The sequence below is a fragment of the Tinamus guttatus genome, unplaced genomic scaffold (genome assembly GCF_059628265.1).
Source record: "Tinamus guttatus ecotype Peru unplaced genomic scaffold, ASM5962826v1 Tinamus_guttatus_pri_ptg000548l, whole genome shotgun sequence".
Classification (NCBI taxonomy): Eukaryota; Metazoa; Chordata; class Aves; order Tinamiformes; family Tinamidae; genus Tinamus; species Tinamus guttatus.
The window spans coordinates 359,056-381,942 of NW_028289082.1; the positions used below are offsets into that span (position 1 = coordinate 359,056).

General features: G+C 44.2%; 1 protein-coding gene across 1 annotated transcript in view; it reads right to left on the reverse strand.

The window, feature by feature from the left end:
- Positions 1-1,207: 1,207 nt before the first annotated feature.
- Positions 1,208-22,887, reverse strand: part of BLK (BLK proto-oncogene, Src family tyrosine kinase) — a 39,195-nt gene continuing 17,515 nt past the window's right edge. Inside the window, exons 3-13 of the mRNA XM_088534356.1 lie at positions 22,061-22,109; positions 16,320-16,413; positions 15,092-15,190; positions 14,116-14,219; positions 10,399-10,548; positions 9,778-9,930; positions 8,514-8,693; positions 7,907-7,983; positions 4,476-4,626; positions 2,042-2,173; positions 1,208-1,705 (exon numbers count right to left, since the gene is read on the reverse strand). Coding sequence (XP_088390482.1) covers positions 1,497-1,705; positions 2,042-2,173; positions 4,476-4,626; positions 7,907-7,983; positions 8,514-8,693; positions 9,778-9,930; positions 10,399-10,548; positions 14,116-14,219; positions 15,092-15,190; positions 16,320-16,413; positions 22,061-22,109 — 1,398 coding nt within the window. The 3' untranslated portion in view covers positions 1,208-1,496. The remainder of the gene's footprint in view (positions 1,706-2,041; positions 2,174-4,475; positions 4,627-7,906; positions 7,984-8,513; positions 8,694-9,777; positions 9,931-10,398; positions 10,549-14,115; positions 14,220-15,091; positions 15,191-16,319; positions 16,414-22,060; positions 22,110-22,887) is intronic.

Below are 22,887 nucleotides of genomic sequence, written 5' to 3' on the forward strand. Positions count from 1 at the left end.
AACATCCCTGAATATTTGTTCTTTTCTTAACGTATTCCCTGGACATCTGCTACTGCTCGCTTGCAACGAGAATACACAGTTACATACATAAGCTATTACCTGGCAAAACTGTCCTTACGAGGTGAGATATTCTTGCTAAACCTTTGCCCTTACAAGCACATTATCCCAAAGGAACATCCTGATACTGCTCTATGCTTTAACATTAACTCTCTCCATCAGGATGATGATGACTCTACGTCTTCAAGCTCTGAGCAGCCCAGGGACACCCCACTCAGTGCCATAATCTGCAAAATTTGCAGCTGTGCTGGTAGGAAGGTCTCTGCAGCTGGCCCAGACTCACCGCTGAGCAATGACCAGAGGTCCTACTGGTGCCCAGTCCATGCTCAGTCCATCCTTTACCCTCTACTCAGATGTTCAGTGTAATCCACTACTACAGACCAGAGACCCATCCCACCAGCTGGGGTGAACATCCCTCCAGCTGCATGTGTCACACTTGCCCTTGCAGGGAGCAAAAAAAGCCATTGAACCACCAAGCACAACACGTGCTAGGAATGGAGAAGCCCCCTTACAGTGCTGACAGCATCAGCTGAGGCTGTGTTGGTTCTTGCAGCAGGACAGCAGCAGCCACCGAGAGTTTCAGCAGCCACAAGCTCAGCAAAGTGGGAAAGATGAGGTTTGAGGATGCTTTAGTTTTATTATTATTGCATTTCTCCCCTCTCTGGATGGGCAGCAGGAGCCTTTCCAGGATTCATGAGGAAGGAGGGACATCTCGTGGCCGCACCAAGAATCATCTCTCAGTTTCTGCTAAGGAGAAGCCCCAGTCGCCCCAACCATTACCCGCAGCACCATCGCTGGCAACCCGGGGACAGAAAGGCAAAGGGGGGGTGCTCCTTTTTTGCCAGGACACCCCAAAAAAGAAGCAGCATTTGGCCTTAGCCTGCTCTTTATTGTTGGCTGAGGACGGGGCACTGTGTGAAAGAGTATTCCAGAGTCTGGAGGTTTGGCATGGTCCGGAACAGCATGGAGAGGACACCGTTCCACCCATGCCCATGTGGTGAAGGGGGCTGTAGTTTTGCTCCCTTGCAGCGGTGTTGAAGGCAGGGGAGAGGTTGTGGAGCCCTTGGCTTAGCATCACCATGTTCCCCTCTTCCTGCGGCAGCACCTTGCTGCAAGGGACCACAGCGGGGTGGGCACAGGGGTCTTTTGGAGGCAACAAATGGGTAATGACTGTGATATGGGTATGGACCCTCAAGGCTGCGGGGGAAGGAGCTGTGCCAGCAATTAGCCACCTTTCTCGTTAGTCTCCAGCAAAACAACCGAGCTGGCAGCATCCACTTCCCGTATGTCCCTCCTCTTCCCCATCTCCAAGTGCATCCCGTGGCAACCCGCAAGATAAAGAGAAGGGCCAGAAAAGGACCATCGACGGCTCTCTGGATGGGCCCAGTGGGCTGATGGGTTTCCTCTGCCTTGGTCCCCAGCTGCTGGTGGCACCTGGGTTACTGGTCAGGCTCCGGCTCGTACTGCTGCTCCGTGGCCGTGTAGAAGTCCTCGAGGACTGACTGCAGGTACTCGAAGGTGGGACGCTCCTCCGGCCTGGTTCGCCAGCATTTCAGGATGATGTTGTAGAGTTCGCTGGGGCACATGTCCGGGCAGGGCATGCGGTAGCCCCGCTCCAGGTTGCGAATCACCTCGGGGTTGGTCATCCCTAGAGAGAAAGGCAGCCCCACAAGAATTATTTAGTGCCACTGGGATGATGTCTGGCTCATGTCCAGCTCTGTGACAGCACCAGCCTGCAACTGTGCTGCCAAAAAGCAGCTGAACATGGTCCCTTCTGCAGGGTTGTGCTTCCCTTCTCCACCCCCAACCTCTCTCCAAGGCTTTCGTCCTGCTCAGGTATGTCCAAGGCTCACAGGAGCCTGGGAGAGGAAATCTGGACACAGGGACATGTGTGTGCACATTTGTGTGCACATCCAAGCATAAATCAGCATTAGCTCCTTTGTAACTCCTCTGTGCTCAGCCGGAATTTGCAGCGCAGCATTACCTGGGTATGGGATCCTGCCGTAGGTTATGATTTCTGTCAGAAGGATGCCAAAAGACCACACGTCGGATTTGATGGTGAAAACTCCAAAGTTGATGGCCTCTGGTGCTGTCCACTTAATAGGGAATTTGGCGCCTGTCAGGATAAAGCAAAGGGAAACAGGACATTTAGGTGATGCATCTCCTTGCATTCCTATTGGCAAAGGATCGCCCAAAAACTGAGCCTTGACACATCATGGCAGAAATAACTGAAGGCACTGTGGACTTATGGGGATAAAGATAAATTTCTAAGGCAAAGCATTTCTGTAGCCAAGAACAAGGCATTTGCTGCTGGCTTCCTGCTTTCATTACAAGGTCTCTTCTGCATGGCATTTCTGTGCTTTTCTTGGATATTCTTCTAGGGCAATCAAAGCTCTTTCATCTTAAAAGACTCTTTCACATGCCAATGCTTATAAATGTACATAGATATTGTTATGAAGAAGCCAAAAAAAAAAAAAAGTGATTGCATTAGGAAATAGCGATATTTTATGATAACACCCAAGATCATACCCATAATAATACCCATATTAAAAAAAAAGATCTGGGCAAAAAGTTGCAAAAATTGGAAAACTTGTACCACCTTTACATCTCTTATGCATTTTGCAATAGGATCTCCGAAATGGATCCCAGGAATTGTAGTCCCAATGGCCAACCAGAGCAGCTGAGCGGCTCCTTAGAGACCCATCGTGTCTCCAGTATTGCCCAGTCATTAGTAGCCAGTAGGTTTCTCTAGCCCAGAGTATGTGTCTGTGCCATTGTAAAGTAAATTCCCAAGATAGGTCTATTAGAAGCCAACAATGGTAAGATTTTATTCTTTATAAAAATCATTCACTGAAAGGGGGCTGTATTTAGCAAATGTGCACAAAAGATGCATACAGAGATAAATTCTAACAGATGCATGCATAAATTAAAACAGTCCCATTTTGTCCACTAAGATTTTGTTGCACATGCTGAAGACTTCAGTGATCAATTAAATTGCAATAATATTGCAATTTAAGTTTTGCTAAGATTAAAAAAGTCTATCTTGCTTTGTAGGAACTGAATATGTTAAAGACTGCACCAAAACAACATTTTTCTTTATATATCTCCTTGCCATACTAAAAGCCCAAATGCAGTGCATGAAATAAGTGCCTTTGTTCTTGCATGTCGTATTTTTGACAAGCAGACAGATAAGATTAGGAAATTCTATCTATGAAGTCAAAATTGTTCAAAGAAGATAAGGGGCAGTTGTTATTTAAGATTAAAACTATCTGGAAACGAGCTGATAGAAACTATTTTCCACTGGAAATGTCGATTTTATGAATATCTTAAAAATTCTACTGATTTCACCAGAACTACTCTAAGGATAAAAACTCCCTAAACAAGTTCCAGTAATCTCAAGATAGCCCTTATGACATTTCACAAATGACATTTGTGAGGGTTTTTTTTTTTTCCATTTTGAAATAATATTTCATGTTGAAATAGGCACATTTTGTATCATAAAGTATTTTGAGAACACCAGATTGAAAAGGATGTTTTTGAAGAAGAAAAGGAAAAAAAGTCTCTTCAATTTCCTTTCCCTGGAAATGTTCCTTATCAGAATTTTCGGTATTAGAAGTCTTCATCTTACTTTTGGAGGAAGGCCAGTATCCAAAGACTGAAAAATTTTGGTAAGAGCCTCTTATACTAAATTGTTTAATTTCATTCATTTTTGCTCATTTTTCTGATCCTGTATAAAGGATCTTAGCAATCTGAATGACGTTCTCATAACTCACCTCTAAATACGTGGAAAAAAATTGTCGCTGGAAGAATTTGACTTAACCCTGCTGTCAAATGGCCGTAAAAGAACGTCTGGGTCAACCGAAACAGCTCACCGTGACGTCTCCTGGCCACACTGCCTTGTCCCTCACCAGTTCAGAGAAAACCAGCAGCCCCAGCTTGTCTTTGCAGGTGGACTTATAAGGACATATCACATTAACAAGTAGGAAGTTGGGGTTTGCTTTCTTTTTTAAAGATATTTTTTAAAGATATTCCAGGTTCACTGTTGCCCTCAGAGACACCTGCCAAGCTCCAAATGCAGACAGGTGTCGTATAAGTTATTATACAATATCATACTTATCCCTCAGTTATTGAAGGATGGATCTGCCTCAGTTCAGCTTGACTGGGATGCCTGGAGTCTGCGGTTCTAGCTCTGCCATTCCAGCTCCCTCTGCACCCTCAAGGTGCTCGGTGACTTGATGACACTGCTATTTCCTCCCCTCCAGACTCACTATTAGCACGCAAGCACAGGCAGAGAGCTGCTTTAATAGCCATCAAATATCTCTGTTAACAGAACCTGAGATTCAGCAGGAGGATTGCACGTAAAGGGAAGCCCAGCTAAAGGGCTGTGTCAATGAGGCAATGCTGGGAACTACACCCACCTTCTTGAGCCAAGTATTCATTCTCGATGATCCGGGCCAGGCCAAAATCAGCAATTTTGCAGCAAAGTGTCTCCGAGACGAGGATGTTGGCGGCTCTCAGGTCGCGGTGGATGAAGTTCATCCGCTCGATGTATGCCATTCCTTCTGCCACCTGAAAGAGAAGGAAGGGCCCTGTCTTAATCCATACACTTTCCTGAGATCACATGTTGGCCATATACATCTTGACAAGCACACACGTATAAATGATGTGTGTAGGGTTGCCAGCATGTATATGGGCCTCCCAACATGCTCCATGGATGGAGAATAGATAGATGCTTGATAGATACATAGATAGCTAGATGAATAGATAGATTAATAGATAGATAGATGGATGGATACTGGCCATGTATGCCTGCATGCTTGCAGATCTACCAACATGCATCCTGCCTCTAAAAGCTTTAAACAGTCAGGTCAAGCATAACAGAAACACTACTCTCAGTTTTGCTCAGGAGTTACAGCTTTGAGACATTCCTCAATTAGATGCAGAAAGTTGAAGCAAACCTGAACCCACATTACTGGATTCCCAGTTTCTGCCACAAGATTCTCCCTTATGGTTGGGGTTTTAATCATAAACATTTCAGACTAAATATATGCATTAAAAACCAAAAAAGTTCAAGGAGTGCATCAGTCCAATGGTCACGGTAGAAAATTTCAGATCTAAGACAGATAGATATTCTTCCACAACCTCCTCTCTGATAGTTACATGAAGCAGAAAACACAGCCATCCATTGGGATATGACTGGGATAGAAGGCAGATCCCTGCACAAATCTCTTATCATGGGCGCTCACTGCCTTCTTCAGGCACTGCAGAAAATTTACTTTGGAAGGGATTTAATTTTTTTTTTTGACTCTCTCATCTTGGAGCAGGGAGCAATGCTGTGGAGGTATCTAGCACATCATGAGCCCCTGGAAGGGATGGCAATGATCTTTTATTGACAAGCACTGAGGGACTTAGCAGAGGGAGAATGAGCAGTTTCTATATCCATTAAACCTCAAGTTTGGGACAGGCTTTTATCAGAGGCTGGGTGGATATATGTGTTTCCTGCTAATAATAATAGTTATCACCTATTTAAGCTTTCCTGTGTCTGCAGGTGAAGGCAAAGCAATTTTCCACTCCATACAGATTAATATCAGCATCTTTGCTTGCATGTGGTTTTAAACAGGATACTAACACATACTTTCCAATGCTGAGTTTCTAACCTGTGTCAACACCCATTCAGCGCAAGTGATGTTTGCTGCAGTGGAAAATGGAAGAATTGATGTCATTTCCTGTCCTGATGTTAATGAGATAGAACCCAGAAATGGGTTCGTATCAGCCCAGACTGCATTTGAGCATGTGCCCTCAAAAATGACCACAGGATCAAGTGCATCACCTCAGAACTAATTGCTAATTTTAACTCCCGAGGATGGTATTGAATCCGAAACTGTGCTCTTAGCGGGCCAGGCGCTTTTGGGGCCATGGTGTCGTCAAGACACCGCAAGTAAACAGATTGTGAAATAGTTCAAGAAACTTCCCTCCTCCTCCTCCTCCCAAAGATATCGAGAGATTTTTTTTGAATACTGCTGCATCATGGGAGATTCATGATGGGAGGATGGTGACGGAGTGATGCAAGGTGGCCTTCAGACTGACACCTCCACAGGTCAATGTCTCCACAGGTTTTGGGGGACAGGCCTAAAGCTTCTGGCCAGCTCACGTTGTATTATCTGAATTCAGAGAGGAGGTTTGGGTGCTCATCTTCAAAGGATGCCCAGAAGCAGGTGTCTCCTGGACACCATAGCCCTGTAGACAGGTTCCTGTAGACAGGTTGTTGACAAACCTTTATAACCCTGTTCCCTAAGGCCACCAGGATCCACTCCCCAAATGCTTGCACACACCTGCCCAGAGATACTTTGTTATTCCAGGTGCTCAAAATGGTTATAAACTCTGTTAAATAAATTCACTGCGACTTGTAACTTCTGCTGTCTGTTCCTCAAATCTGGATGCCACATTGGCTTTGCTACAGAGCTTTTTGGGTCATGCCTGTAGCTGCAATTGAGTTCAGATTACCCTGGCTTTGATGTTTTCTTTTTCCATATTAATACCTCCTTGCACGTTCTCTGGTTTAACTCTCTTCTACAAGCCCAAAGTTCTGTAACATAGATGAATTTGGACCCCCTCTGCTTATCATCAGGAAATCAAAACAAACCACAAGCCATTGTGTATTTTGTTCAGGAGAACAAAATAACATGGGAATGAAAAGGAAAGAAGAGATGAAAGAGCAAAATTTTAAAAAAGTGGAAAAAAGAAAGAAGTGAACAAGAAAAGAAATTTAAACAGAGAGGCTGCATTTGGCTCTGTAACCTATCAAGCTAAAAAATGGCAAGTTTTATCAGTAATGAAGAGGAAAAATACTCAAATATGCTCCTCCACAACATTAATGGGGGTCAGAATAAAAAGATTTTTTTAAAAAAAATAATGTAGGGCATTAAAATGTTTTGCCTCTGGGGAAAATAAGAAGCAAAAATTTTCACTATCAAACAACATTTGCTGAAACCTTAAGATTCCCTGCTCTTTAACGCACTTTATAACAACTGTATGATGGCAGAAATCAACTTTTCACAGTCTTTGCTCAGCTGGCTTTGGCCCAGAGAGGCTGGGTGGTCTTGTGGTGGGTACGTTCCAGACCTGTACCTCAAGACAGCTGTACTCAGCCGTGACACTGACTCTTGTTACATTCAGCATTCCCAAAATTAGCTTAACTGTACTCAGTCCAACAACACTGGCAACAGCTGTCCAGGACCAAAGAAAAGGGATTTTGCCAGTCTCATCCTCCATGTATAGCTCATTGCCAAGATGCTGCTACTCTGTGTCTCAGCTTCCCCAGCTTTTTGAGTTCAGATGTCCTGCTGGATTGAAAAGATAACTTTGACATTTATTGCCCTGGGGAAGCTGGGAGGGAAGTAACCCTACTAAGGCAAAAGTTTGTTCTCGTGAGGAGCAATATTTCTGGATTTGATAGACAGATCATCCTTTGTGCCTAATCGTCAGAAGGGAAGACCTGCTGAAAGCCAGTACGTACCCACATCGAAAGTCTTTTTGTTGAGATTTCTCTTCTTTTGGTAACAAGAGAAACAAAACTATTTCCTGCTCAGTAAGACAGAAAAAAAAATCACCTCCAGCGCGTCACTTAAGTTCCTCAGAGGGTTAACTAAAGAAGGGAGAGCAATGCCAAGCTGACATCCGTATTAGGTAAAAGTGCTGAGGGAGAAATCCTCAGACAGCACACCAGGAGGTGCTGTTTTTCTCCATGAAACTGATGCTCTGACACACACACACTTTAAAATTGCAAGAATTTCCCTGGGAAAATAACAAATCGTGTCTAAAGCCCATTCCCCAGTGTCTGTTCACTAACCTGAGCAGACATATCAATAAGTTTCGGGAGACTGAGTTGACTTCCTTCGTCTGTCTTCAAGTAATCCAGCAAACATCCTACAAAAGAAGAGAGGCTGTTGCCACTCTTATGGAAAACTGTATGAATTTACTTTCCCTGATCCTTCACTGAATATAAGCAAAAAATCTACCGGCAGCCTAGACAAAACCCAAGGAGCAACCATCCCTAAGAGCATCTTCCATTAGGAAAGATCCCAAATGCAGCCAATTTCCCCCTCCCCACTCCGACCTTTTGCAAAATCCTGTGTTCTTCACTCAAAGCCTCATAGGCAAGAGTGGTAAAAGAAATAACTTTTTCACCATAAAGGAATTAAAAATGAGAAGCAAAGTTCCGACAGAAACCATGCTGATGTTCAAATGGAACATCACCATTTTGCAAAGGGGCTTAAAAAATAGAGATCACAAAAGGCAGGAGTTGATGATTGCGGAAAAAAATTCCAATACTGGAAACAACCTCTTAATCTTTCTTCTTTCAGATCTGAGAGTCCTCTCCACATTAGGCAAGGTAGTACTTGTCAGCTCATTGATGTGAGCTCTTTTCTAGAAAACCCAACCAAAAAGCTTCTTACCATTGACCATGTACTCTGTGACAATGTAGATTGGCTGCTTGGTGACTACCGCATAGAGCCGGACAAGTTTGTTATGCCGGAGCCTTTTCATCAAGTTTGCCTCTGCCAAGAAGGCTTCAGGATCTGTGCTGCCCTCCTTCATGGTCTTCACAGCCACCTTGATGTTGTTCTTGTAGTAGCCTGCAGGGAGACAATGATACAATGAGGAATTTTGGACTCTTTTTAGGCTCTCTTGTGGTGTGCAATAAGGAATACAGGAGTCTGTAGATTTAAGAGCAGAAAAGCACAGCAAGAAAGTGGAAAGAAGTGCCAGGGAAGAGGGTCGGAATGTGCTCGGCATTGTTCCTAACGGGTCTCAGAGGTGTCTTGAGGGACCTGTGCTTTGGGGAGTGGGAAACATTTCCCCATGCATGTTGCCGTTCAGCTCAGCAGGGCTGGAGACCAAGACACTAAGGGCATTTGGCTGGTGGCTTTGCCGTGCTGTGTGTATGTAGGGGAAGAAGGCAAACTTTGTGGATCCCCTTCCAGAGCAGCTGATGAGAAAGGCTCAGAGATCAATGGTTTTTAATGTGCCAGCAAGAAGTGAGTGGTAAATCTGAGTGACAGTAGCAATAGGGCTGGCAACAAGCAGAGATGAGAGCAGTAAAGAGACACACAGCACAGCTGCCAATGCGCATGGGTTCATAAGGAGTTGTTGCTGCTCCTGTCAGGATTTTGCAGTCAAGAGGTAGACTCTATCTAGTCTTATGTACTGTCTAAATTCCCAAGGCAACAGGTAACCACAAAACATGGCGAAAGAGGCTATGTCCCACTTCATCTTCCACGAACCAGCAATGTGCAAGGACTCGTAAGGGATGCAGGGCTGGGTTAGTGGGGCAGGCTCTGCAGGGGGACAGAGTCTCAAGGAAGCAGAGAAGGTGGGAGAGTGTCAGCTGAGTATCCTGCTGTGTGCCATTTAGGATCCCACATTCACACCCAGGATCTCTGAGCAGAAATGTGAGTGCATGCCATAGGAAATGAGTATTCTTTGGCATCTCTTGCAGGTAATTAACCTATGAAACCCATGTTGAACTACTGGTCTGTACAAGCACTACCTTTCTGATCCTTCACAAGGACCTCTAGCATTGCTCCCACATGTGCATCCATAAAGTATGTTTTCATAGTTTAGGGTTCCCAGATCCAGGTAAGTCTTGTCTTAGAGAAAGCGGGTTTTCCATCTCAAGGTTGCATGTTTCTTTTCTGGAATGGAGTGCCTTGTGCTTACCCATCCACACTTCTCCAAACTGCCCGCAGCCAAGTTTCTTCACAAGTTTCAGAGACTCCCGTGGGATCTCCCATTCGTCCTGTGCCCAGGGTCTCTGGGGAACCAGAGATATGCAGGGAGCCGTGAGTCTATGACACAAGCCATCACCCTTCTCTGTGAGAGGAGAAAGCACAGGAGGTCAGTAGGATGGGCCGACTCTTCAGACCGACATCTAACCTGCTCCTCCATCCATGTGCTTGGAAAAATCCATGGGATGCCTCTACATTCACACCACAGCCGTTTCAGTCACAGGGATCAAGGCACCCAGTATAGACCAACTTCAAGGAAAAAACTCAAGGAGAGGCATATATGAGCAGATTATCTCTGCCCAGTCTCTCCAAATCCTGCCTCCTGCATTTCCCTTCAGCATTCACTCCATTTTTTTTTCCCACTGGAGAAATAGCTGTGTGGTACAGAGCTTGCCCTCAGGGAAAGATCAGACTGAGTGCCCAAGTTCAGCTTGGAATAGGGCACCTTGCCCATGGGTGTGGATGGAGCAATGGTAACTGGTGACCCTGTCCTTGCCCTGCCCACACATTCACCTTCTGCGAGGAGATAGATCCATTAGGGAATTCAACTTACGGCAGTAATGATGGATTAGCCGTGGCAGGCTGGAAAAAGCAGTCCTGGGGGAGATGTAATACCCGCCACCATCTAAGGTGCGTATCCTGTAGTGTTTGATGATGTCCCCATGAGAAGTGTCACGGTCTTTCACTGACAAAGAATAGGCACCTGGGCAAAGAGCAGAAGAAGGAACTGTGAGGACAAGCAATGCCTGACACAGGGACCAGCTAACTCCTTTTTGCTCCACAGTTGCAGACTGTAACAGTATTGAATCCCTGCAGATCCCAGGGCAAGTCCTACCAAGCTACAAAATTCCTTCTCTCCTAGTGGACCTGTTGGGACTTTATTGAGTGTTGGCTGCCTGTGCAACAACTAGCAGCCCCAAGGGAGAGATACGGCAATCCAAACATCATTAGTGAATCTCCAGATAGAACCATCAATGACTCTCTTAAAGTCATTAAGGAGCTGCAGCTCACAAGAGATTTAGGGGCCTTTTCATTTTAAAAGAGCTACCTAAGGATCTGCCACTCTGATCTGTTTTTCTCTTCTTAGAGTGGGTTTTAACCCCAACCATGGGCTTTTACACACAAAAACAGCACTAGATGTTGCTACAGCACAGCAGCCTCAAGCCTATTTCACTGCACGTTTCAATACAACTTCACAGTGTCTTCTTTTTTCTGCTCCCTTTGTCTGGATCCTATTTCCGGAGTAAGTTGTTGTAAGCCTGCTGGGCTGTTCAAAGTCTAATATGTCACCTGGACTGATAGGCTGCCTTTTTAGTGTTTGGAAAGGCAAAGTTACATGTGCTAAAATATACGTATCTGTCATGTAGGATCATAAGCAGGAGCGGGACATTCCACGACGCCTCTGAAACCCTAATACTTCATGCGAGGGGGAAGTTTGCTAACATGTCATGCTCACTGACCGGCATTTCTCCATCACAGAACCAATTCTTACTGCAAGTCACCGCAGTTTCCTACAGTGACTGGAAATCATTCCTTGTCCTGATTGCACAAAACAAAACAAAACAAAATAAAAAAAACAAAAAACAAAAACAGAAGAAAAGCAACTCTAGAAAAAGCAAATGTAGACATTTGCTCTGCTGTACTGTTTATAAGTCTTTATAAGCAGGATCTGGGAGATTCTAACTCTTTTCTTCAAGTACATGCAGTCATTTGGAGGCTATTCTTTTTTTTTTTTTTTTTTTTTTTTTTTTTTCTGGAGAGACCAGGCTCTGACATTCTCCTAATTTTAAAAGAAGACAGAAAAGTTTCAGCTTTCTCTTCTCTCAGTGACAACGGCAAGTGAATAAAGTTAAGTGGAACCAGACAAACCAAGGAGGTTTGCCTGTCTTGTGGGTCAGATTCAACTCCACATTCACATACCTAGGGCTGATTCAATCACCTAAACGTGGGTGTTTCCTACCACTCAAGATACTCTGGGACATCCACATAGGCAAGGACAGTGTGAGACCACCCTCTCTGGTGGAGCACCTGGAGCTAGGCAGGACATCATGGGGCATCTCAAAGTCTTTAAGATGTTCAAGTTTTGTCAAGCAAATCAAACCCCATTACCTACAATAAGATCTCAGAAAACTACCATGTGTGAAGATACTTACATTTTGATTTCTATATGTCAGATTGAGTATTTACGATCCTTTATCTCTGAAGGCCCCTTGGTTTTCTTAACTCCTTACTATTTGTACAGAGTGTGGTATGGTACCGAGTGCTGTTGTTGTGATCAAGATAACTCCTTTGCACCCTGTGTCCCCTTCTGCAGAGAATGAAATCCTGAAGAGTCCAGGACTGAGAGTGATGCCATATTCCAGCATCCACTGCTTCACTGACTTGGGGTGAGAAACCCAAGATCTCAACAGGATACTGTGGCATGGACCCTCCTGCCGGGAGCACCGTCAGTCTTACTGCTAGCCAGGAGCTGGTGACTCAGCCTAGCTGTGCGACTGCGTTCCTGCAGAATGGTTATAACTTCAAGGAAACATCTGTTTATTTCCAGCATCTTCAGTAACGCTAGCTCCCTGCTGAGGACTTCACTGCTGATCTGATTCCCACGCTCTCCTAACCAGGAACCCAGGGATGCTGAATGTGCCTTTCGTGGTCCCTGCTAAATGTTGGCTGACAGAAAATCCCCCAGGTTTGCAGAACTGTAGTATCTTTAACTGCAAGCAAGATGACACACCTGTGATGCCTAGGGTGGCCTGTGACAAGGTGGTGCACTTATGCAGGGTGCAGAATGCAGAATGCACCTCCGATGAGACAACAACCCTCCACAGCATGCAGCTAGTGAAGCAGTTGCCATAACTCCACTCCATGATGGCCCATGAAGGTCAAATGCTGTTCATAATGTGCTAAGGGAATGAAGATATACAATTGTAAGAAGAAAATCAAGAACAACCTCTGAGGTTCGAAGGTTAATTTCATGGCACTGATCTGAACATCTTTTTGTGGGTCATTCTGCTCTGTATTAGCAAATGTAGCTTCACAGCTTGGAGGTGAGGGCTTTTTTTTCTTTCTTTTTTTTTTCTTTTTCTTTTCTTCTTTGCTTTTACAGTGTAGGAAACTGTGACTGAGATAGATCAAACAGTGTAACCATGGTCATTGAGGAAGTCTAAGGCACTACCGGTATGTGGACAGAAGATTAATTCATAGAATGTTTTGGAGAAAGACTAGGTGTTTGAAGCAATAGCTGCATATTTCTTGAGATAGAACACTGAATATCAAAAAAAAAAAAAATCAGAGATAACACTTGCTTCTCACAGCAGAAGCTGATTTCTGACCCTTTAGGATTAAGAGGGGACTTTCACATATGCTGCTAATACAGGATATCACATGCTTCCTGCTAAATCTGTTTCTAGACTGCAAAAACAGGACATTGGAGCCCAGGTCTAGCCTGCCTACTCCTCATTGAATCTCAGGACCCCACCTCTGTCCAAGCCTCACGCACAAACCAAAAGTGAAACAAGGGAAAATCCCCAAGGGAAAATTTAACCCAACTTCCAGACTGTCTGCAGATCAACAGAACAAAGAAGATGCAGTTACATAGTTATTAAGCACTAGGGTTAATGACTATATAAAAGAGATGGCCTCAATCCTTTGCCTTTTCTGTCCTCACTGGGTTGCGTGCTCAAAAGACAGACAAGCTCATATGGTGAGAAACCGAAAATGATGGCCACCTCTGCTGATACAGTCTCCTTAAAAAACAAACAAACAAACAAACAAAAACCTCTATTTGCATTAGCTCCCCTTGCTACACACTGTCAGGGAATAAATATTTCCTCTGGAAAATATTCTCCCCAAAACTTTCTCCAAAATTTTGCAAGTTTCTGCTGGGAACAGAACAAATGTTTCCTCAAAAGTGCCAACAAGCACCTCTACTTGCCTCCCTAAAAAAGTAGTATTTCCTCATGGAGAACAAGAGAAGAAAACTCATTAATCAGTGTTTTGGAAAGCTATTTGTGTGCCTGTTTCTTTGTAATGATGTACAGTCACAGGAGTCACCTTTACCACAGCCCAGACTAGAAATAAGGGTAACAACGTGGCCAAATCTTTACTCTTGAAATACTCAGCTCACTTCTACAGCCCTCTTGAATCTGGCAGGAGTTATTTTCTCCCATCATTTCCAGGAAACTCCATAGAAACATGGGCACAGCTGAACTCAGGAAAGGTTTTCCAAGCAGTGTCAGTAATAAGTCTGACACTCTCCTTTTGCGGATCTCACCTTTGTTGGTTTCACTCTCTCTAACAAGAAAAGAGCCGACTTGGTTGCCAGGAGCCAAGAGCAGCCGTTCAGCGTCTTTTCTGCTCAGAGTTTTAAAATACCACCTGGGAGATGGAAAATGTAGAATCGTCATTGAACAGGAAAAAAGAAAAAGCTCTGAAAAAAAGTAAATTCTTTCTAGTTAGTTCTTTTTCTTTTACCATCATACCCTAAAATTGAGGGTTATTTTTATCAGCAAATAGTTTTATCTGCTGGAAAGGGCCAGTAATTGACTCTTTGCAGTAGACTTTAGCTGCTTTAAGGTTGCTCCACAACCTAGACAGTAGACTGTCTGCACAGTATCCTTGCATGAGGGAACTGTAAGCGTGGACCCCAAAGCACACGAGGACCCCCAGCTCCTCTGGTGAGAGACCAAGCCTTGAGCCCAACCCAGGCAGGATGTGTACAAAATAAATACATAACCTGGAGGCAGAGGATGGTGTGTCCACAGCCACAAAAACGTACCCTCTGCCTGCAAAGAGCATTGATGCCCCAACTACATTTCTGTGCACTCAATTCACTGATGATGAGGTCCTTTAAAGAGGAAATTGAAAGCAAGACAGATCCTTTATCTGTCAGCCTCAGCACCATAGAAGGGGCCCGATACTGTTAATTTGCCAGTGTAATTACAACACATGTTCTTTCACCCAGACACTTTTTTTTTTTTTAATGGTTGATGAAGTCAGTGGGACATGAATCTTTGGCCAGTTTCCCAATAGCAATCCAATACTTCCTGCTCTGCATCCTCACTGCACTTAAAACTTCTCCTAAACTTTTGGGCAGTGTCATCATGGATGATGAAAGGTCCCTCGCCTTCCAGCATAGAAGAGACTACTTCATGCTGGCAAGGGAAGTTTTTCCTGTTGAGACGGGTCTCTTTCAGAAGGGAAAACCTGGTATCAATCAATGCTCACCATTTGCAAGCTTACACACTTACTTTTCCTCTTCCAAGCTGTCTGCCTGTGCAACGAAGTTACTGGGGATGTAGCCTTTCTTTCCACTGCTGAGGGATTTTGCCAGCCACCAGTCTCCCTCACTGAAAACCAAGGAGAAGGGAAAGTGTGAGAAGATTTCATGACAGGTCAAGATCAAGGCTACAGAGACGGCAGGTTTCTGGGCTTCTAAGAGCAAAGCGAGCGGGCCAGTTCTCATTGAGGAAGATCATTGTGATTTATGAGTGTTTTCCCTATGGATCTACTCTGCAGGCCCCTTTCAGTTTTCTAGGACCACCACTATGTTGAAGACTGCTGAGAAAAACAACAGATAATCTTTCAGTTACTTCTGTTGTCTTTCCTTCAGTGCACAGGAATTGAATATGAACCCAAACTAAGGTACCTCTATTAAGTGCAGCAAGTAAGTAGGAAAACTGGGCTCCTGCAGATTTATTTTGTCTCTTGCACAAGGACATGAGGGCTCCTCCTTTCTGTTCCTCCCTCTACTTGCTGGATATATCACTGCTTTGCTCTCCTGTAAGTGACCCAGTCTTGCCATTGGCTGAAATTAGAAGCTATTCTCACCCGATGGATTCTCTGGCTTCTCTACCCTAGCTGAGTGGTCTCAGCCCACTGTGTCTGGCTGCCAAATGTCACCTCAGAAGCTCACAGCAGTCAAGGATGGAGTGGCCCTTCTGAGCAGGCTGCTCCAGGGCAAAGGGACCATCAATGGCCACCTCCACCTAATTATGGACGAGGCAAATGGACTGCCAGCCTCTCCTCTCATAAGTCTTAGAAGAAGAAAATGAAATGAAACCATGTACCTCTCTGGCTAGACTCTGTCCTTTCCTCTGACTACGCCCAACCCACATCCTTTGCAAAAGCACGATCAGCACAAAATATGAAACATCAGATTGTTGTTATTTACGCTACTTCTGCACCCACACGCCCTGGCAGACCTGGGCTCTGGTGAAGAAGGTCCCAGTGGTGCTCAGGCAGGGACACTGCCTGATCCCAAAGTGTCTATAACCCAAGGAAAGCAGTAGTGTGTCACTTTCTCCATCTTGGAGAAAGAGAGCAGAGTGGCCAGAGTCACTCTCGACATCTAGATTAGAGCTGAGAAATAGGCATGACTCTGGTGAGATGCTCATTAGTGTCCAGCTCCAAGGTCCCCCCCGCTTTCTGGCCTGACCATGCATGTCTTTGAGCTCCTTCTATCAACAAGTTACTTACTTAGAGAGGACTTGGAGTCTGTCCCCCTTGACCAGCTCCAGGTCACGGTCACTTGAGGAAGCAAAGTCATACAGTGCAACCACGGTGAAGTCACCTAAAAGAAGAAGCAACACAATTGAATTCAGTCATGGATGCACAGTCAGGTGTACATCATGGTGCTTCAATCCCAGCCTGCACAGGGCATTTGACTGTTCCTCAGTTCCTCCAAATCCAAGCTTTCCACCAACCCCATTTTCCAACCTCTTCTTGGAGGACAAGCAGTGATTCACCAAACTGTCAAAGCACTCCAGACCTCCATTTCCACAAGAGCTACTGAGTCAATAGTGAAAAAAATACAGAAATAAAAACAAAAAGGTTTGTGTGGAATTAGAAAAGTCATAAATAAACTGTCAGTTTTGGCGTCAATTTTACATGGTGGTAAACAAAAATGGCTGTGGCAATATTTCCTAAGGTGGCTCTGGGATTTCTCTCAGAAAGATGAGAGCTTTTTTTTTTTCTGATTGAAAAAGGCAGTCATCTATGTTCCTGCTACGTGAGTCCACTGCTAGGATCTAACACGTGCTCTAGATGCTCCTGACTTCCCCTTTACGCACCGTGCCTTGCAGACCCACCTGCGACACCACATTCAAATCTCAAAGCCATTCTCCACTCAGCATCAATAATGCCCTGTCGTTTCCTCAGTTCACGCTATTAAAATCTTACCGGAACTGTCCTTCCCTTCCTCTAACCTTGATATTTTGACCTTAATATATTGACTTCGATATATAGAACATGATATATAGAACATGATATATTGAACATGATATATTGACCTTGATAAATTTTGAATTACATTGACCTTGATAAATTTTACATTTCTCTCCAGACCACAGAACTGATTCTCAGTGCCTTCCTGTTGCCCATTTCACTTGCAACCCAATTAGGTTGCAAGTGGCCCTGAGAGCCTGTCCGCTACCCTAACATCTCACTTTTATTCCAGACGTATTGGCCCAGCCTCTGTTTTGTCATGGAAAAAATAGTCTTCCAGGCGCATGCAAGCAGAGCTGCTGCTGGTATTTATGCTGTTAACACCAGTCTGGTGCAGATATCTACAAGCAGAGGCTCAGGGGAGCTGAGTCGCGGTGTTTGCATGTCCGGGTTGTGCCGGTGCCGCTCTATGAGAGGCTGTGCAACCGTTCACATGTGCTCTGCGTGCTCATGGCTACTGAAGCAGAAATTGGGAGCTATTTTAGGGCAGATCAAAACTTATGAAGAAGATCAGCACGCAAGAAAAAAAAAGAAACACCAAACCAAAAGACAGCACCAAAAAAAAAAAAGAACATTGGCTGTGGACATGTTTTAGCTTGTACACAGCCTTATTAATGCAGCAAGAGGGATGGACGGTCTAAATATAGTTTTCAAAACAGACTGTCAAGCCACTGTCTCTGTGTGACCTTTTCAAACAACTCCCCGAGCGAGGGAGCCAGACTGGCCCTTTGTCATCACGAGATAACGGGTCTCGGGGGCAAGTCGGGTTTTGTGTGCGCAGGGCCCGTCTGCTCCTCGGCCTGGAGATTTATTAGCGAGGTCGGATGAGAAAGGCCAGGGTGGGAGGGGAGAAGAGAAGGGAACTGCAGCTTTGCAAACCGAAGATGAGAGCAGTTCCCTGTGGGTCTGTGAGGAGGAACTGGGAGATCAATGAGAGGTTTCAGCAGAGCATCAACCGCTCCTGTGTGTGGGGTCAGGCTCTAGGGAGGATGCTTGGAAGTGTTAAAATAGCTTGTGCAGGTGGAGCGTTCCCTTTTTTTCAACCTGGATGTGAGCAACTCTGAACGGAGAGAAGGCCACAATCATCTAGCAACTCCCTCCCTCCTTGGCCTTGGCCTTCAGCCTCTTATCAGGTTAATGGATGCCTTTTCCCTAAGATTAATTATTTCTGCCAACAGAAATATTTTCAGGTCGCAGATTGCGGACCCTAATAGATCTGCAGTGCATGCAATGGCGCAGTCATGTCAGGCATGTTTCAGCAGGTAGATGTTCAAAACCTTCTCTCACAGAGCTACTGCGACATGAAAGGTGCCTGCTGCAAGATCTCCATGTGGAAGGTCCTACCCTTTCTGGAGGTAAAATAATGCAGTGGTCACACTTCAGCTTTGAAAAATAGAAGACAGTGTATAAGCATTTCCAAGCACAGCGTGGGTATGTATCCAAAAATAAATAAATAAATAAAAATAAAGTTTTGATCTTGAAGCATTTGAAAAAGTTCAAATAAAAAAAAAACACAAACAAAAGGACTGAGAGAGAAAAGAGGAAAGGCAAAGAACAAATAAAGCAAGGCAGTAGGGTTTCAAATGCTGAAGAATTTTATGTCCCTCTTATCCATTTCCCAGCATACGTATCGAGAAATACTGCACACTTAAGTGAGCCAGAAGAAAAGCTCTCTCTGCTTAAGCCAGCAAGACTTGCTGTCTCATGATGAAAGTGACTCTTCCCGTCTCTTAGTCTGCCACCCCACTGGAAAAAACTAAAAAACATGCTGGTAATACTTTTTTTGGCCCATTTGATCAAGTTAGATCATGAGTAATTCTGTACAGCACAGCGTAGTCGCTGGAGCTGCTAAGAGTGGCTGCTTTGCAGATAGTGCTAACAGCCCAAAGGCTTTGATGGTGAGCCAAATACGCCTTGGCTCCGTGGTGCTGTCAGGAAAGTCAGATATCAGCTCAGTTTGCATAGGCTGAGTGCCAGTTTGATGGCTTAATAGCAATGAGTCAAAGAAAGAGCCTTCCCACCATGAATGGGAGGTCTTTGCTGCTGCCCTGCGACTACGGAGCTGTGCTGGGGTTGTGCCAAGGTCCCTCAGAGGAGCACAAGCTGTTTTTGAGCATGGCTAGGATGTGCATGGGGTAAGTGACAGCTCCCCAGAGTGCCTGTTGGCCACCTGGGTGCTTTGAGCTATCAGATACCGTTGCTGAAAAGAGGGCTCGCTTTGCTAGGAAATTCAAACATTTTGGGTGATTCTCTCTCATCTTCCTTCCTCCTCTTTCTTTTCATCAGCAACATCTATTTTGGATGGGAATTTTTCATTTTTCTTTGAAAAGCTAGTGTTTTCAGTGGAAACAACTCTTCCTTTTTTTGCAACTAAGCTCATAGCCATGCTTCCTACAGTGCTCCTCTCAAACTCCAATCTGTATGCAGGGAAAGATTGTAAAGACAACTAATAGAAAAAATGACTATATCAATTAATGTTAATCTCAAGAAGCCTCAGAAGACCTTAGTTTCCAGAGCACACTTAGCTCTCATCCTCTGAAAATCACCCCTATCCAGTAAAAAACAAGCAGAGCAGCTGAAGCTAGTTCCTTGGTCAGAAGAAATGTCCCCTCTCCTCACAACATGACTCTCCAGGTTTTTATAATTAATTTCTGAGAACCAGTAGCCAGAAGATCACCTTGCAGAGCTGAGAGAGGATCCAGCACTGACCTTAAAAATATCAGCAGTGCTAAACCCTGAGGTAAAGAAAACACCAGACTCACACAAGAGAACAATCCATCTTAAGCGTGATGCATATTGGAAGCAATGCAAACACCACGGTCTTGTCCAGATTTACAAACTTTGTGTTATTTCATGCTGCTTGTGGAGGCCAAGTAAAGACAAGAGTATTTTGGCTTATGTTAATAATAGGTAAACAATTTCTGAGACATCGAGGAAAACCTGAAGCAGTGAAACAAATTGGCAGTATGGAGATCAGAAGGAAAAAAAAATACATCAAAACGGAAGGGATGCAAACAGTGCAAAAAAGTAAATTTTTTGGTTTTTGTTTTAATTTTACAGTAAATCTCATACTTCCATAGTCAGTAATTTTGGAATGACTGAACTTGTCAGTGCTCCACAGGATATAATTCAGGTCTTCGATTTTTTTTTTTAATGTGATTGAGGTCTGTGATTCTTAATGTGATCAAATTGTCTGGATTCTGTGCTTCCTCTACCAATTTGCTTCCACTGCCTTCTTTCACCAGAATAAACACAGACCTCAAATGTCTCACACGGTTCCCCTCAGCCCACTTTGACACACAACACAGAGGCAAATCGAGCCATTTCTGGAAATCCAAGCACTACTAGAGAAAAAATAAGAACTTCTCCAGACTGTCGCTGTGAGTCCAAAATTGAAACTGAACCCTACAGACCAAAACATTTTTGATAACTGAGTATGGCTAACATGACTTTTTTTTTTTTCTTTTTTTAGTGTCTTTCCACTTCTGCCTTCTGACACGAAGCAGAAGTAAAAGCTGCCTCTCTGGAGATAGTTTTTGTTGTGGTTCTAGCCAGGCTGAGAACACTGATAAAACCCCCCAGAAAAAATGTCCTAGTGATGTCTGTGCAGTTTTGGAAACACGTGCTGCTTGGAAACATGCCCTGAAAACGAATTTCCAGAAGAAAATTTGGTTTCTGGAAAATTAGCATGGCTGTGGAAATGCAATCCAGTTTGCAAGGCTGAAGAGTTACATTTCCCATGACACCTGTGTCAAAACAGGAGAAAGATGCAATAAAATTGAGCTGGATCAAAACAAAGCATTTTAATGTTCCCATAAGTATTTTCATAAAAAAAAAAAAAAAAAAACTTTTGAAGAGCATTTTGTCATTCCAATAATTCCTCTGGATGACACATGAGATTCTCAATCATCATTCCCAAGATCATGAAAATGCAGAGTCGCGGTTCCACCTCTCCCATTTATTTGCCATTTCACCTTTTCCTTTACTCATAGACCCAAGATTTTTCCACTTCATCCCACTTTACATCCTTCTTCCTTTATTATTAGAAGGAATAAAATGGCCCAGCATGGAGCTGTGGCTCCTGAAAAAAAAAAAAAAAGCACATTTTCTAAACAACCCCTCAGTCTTTTTTTTTTTTTTTTTTTTTTCTTTCTCCCTTCTGCCCTGTTTTTCTCCAGAATGTCTCTTCCATCATAGTCCCTCTTACTTCTCCAGTCCTGGCACAGCCCTCTCCTTCCTTTATCCTACCGGTCCTTCCTTTTGGAGGCCCCCATTTCCTTTTTGCCATCTGCTTTCTTCCATGCATGCTCTATTTTCCTGTCAGCCTTCCTCAAATTCTCTCTCTCTCTCCTTTTTTTTTTTTTTTTTCAGTCTGTAAAATGTATTTGCAACAAATACAAATTGCTGTGGGAAAGCTGGGCAGACGTAGAAAAGAGTTTTCTGCTAAAAAGCGATCATATACCAGGAGCCACCAGGCAATTCTGCAATCTGCAAATAATTGCAGAGGCTGCTGAAGCCAGCAAACAGTCACCAAGCGGGGATTCTGGGCATCTTAATTTTATTATTTTATTCCTTCTCTCTCTCTTTTTTTTTCTTCTTTCAAACTAGGCCCTCCGATGCCTTCGATTCCCTCTGAAATTTTCAGTTGACTGGACGTAGCATCCAAGTTTTCACCATGCAGACAAGGCCACGGACAGACAAGTCTCATGCAGTTGATGCCTCGGACCTTCACTTTGCTCAATCAGTGAAGAAAGAGCATTTTTTTTTTCTTTCTTCTTTTGATGAGTATGAGAAGTCATCAGAGAAACATTTCGTGCTTTAAACTGAATCTTCCGAAACGTACTGATAAACTCCCTGCCTGGCAACTGTAAAAGTACAGAAACCGCATGCTTGCTACATGACAACTTGCTCTCTAGACCTGCTGTTGAGAGACCACCATCTTGCAAAACCCCACGGGAAGGCGAAGGAAATAGCAATTAATCTAAGAATCTTACCTTGTACAGGGGCTTGGTTTAGATGAGAGCTGTTGATATCTTGTCTGCCCTTTGATATAAACAGAAAAAGAAAAAAATAAGCATTTATTGCCTTGCTATATTTGCAGGAGGACCTGCTTTGAGCTTTGCAAAGGACTGGGAGTATGATTTGGACTCCACTGTAGTCGGTTGACATCCCACTATAGCTGGCAACGGCCCCTGCATCTGTCTCCTTATGCGTCCTGATGGTTTTAACACATTTTGCTGTGATGTGTTCATAGCTGGCTGGCCTGTCTGCTTGAATAATCCTTGGCTCCTTTCTGAATAAAAGCATAAATCTGCTACCCACTCATTTAGACCCCGGTCTATCTGATCCTGGCTCACTGGTGCCAGACCGCGGGTAAATGGGGGATGAGATGTGAATGGTCCCATTGAGAAATGACAACCTCGGTATTATTCTAAGCAGAACTAGTCGGGATACACTTGGCTGCAATTATCTTAAGGCTCATGGAGTATTCTTTCCTCAGGGATACGCTCAGGAAACAGAGCCTGCCACTGTGCTTTCAGATTAAATAGCAGTGAGGCACAGAAGCACGCCTGCCCACACCACCAAAATGTTATAGAATCATAGAATCATAGAATGCTTAGGGTTGGAAGGGACCTCTAGAGATCATCTAGTCCAACCCCCCTGCATACGCAGGGTCACCTAGAGCACGTGGCGCAGGACTGTGTCCAAGCGGGTTTTGAAGATCTCCAGAGAAGGAGACTCCACAACCTCATGTTCATAGAAGGGAACCAGCACCAACCCCGAACAAGCCCCTAGGCTTAGTTTGGGTGAGAGACCCTTC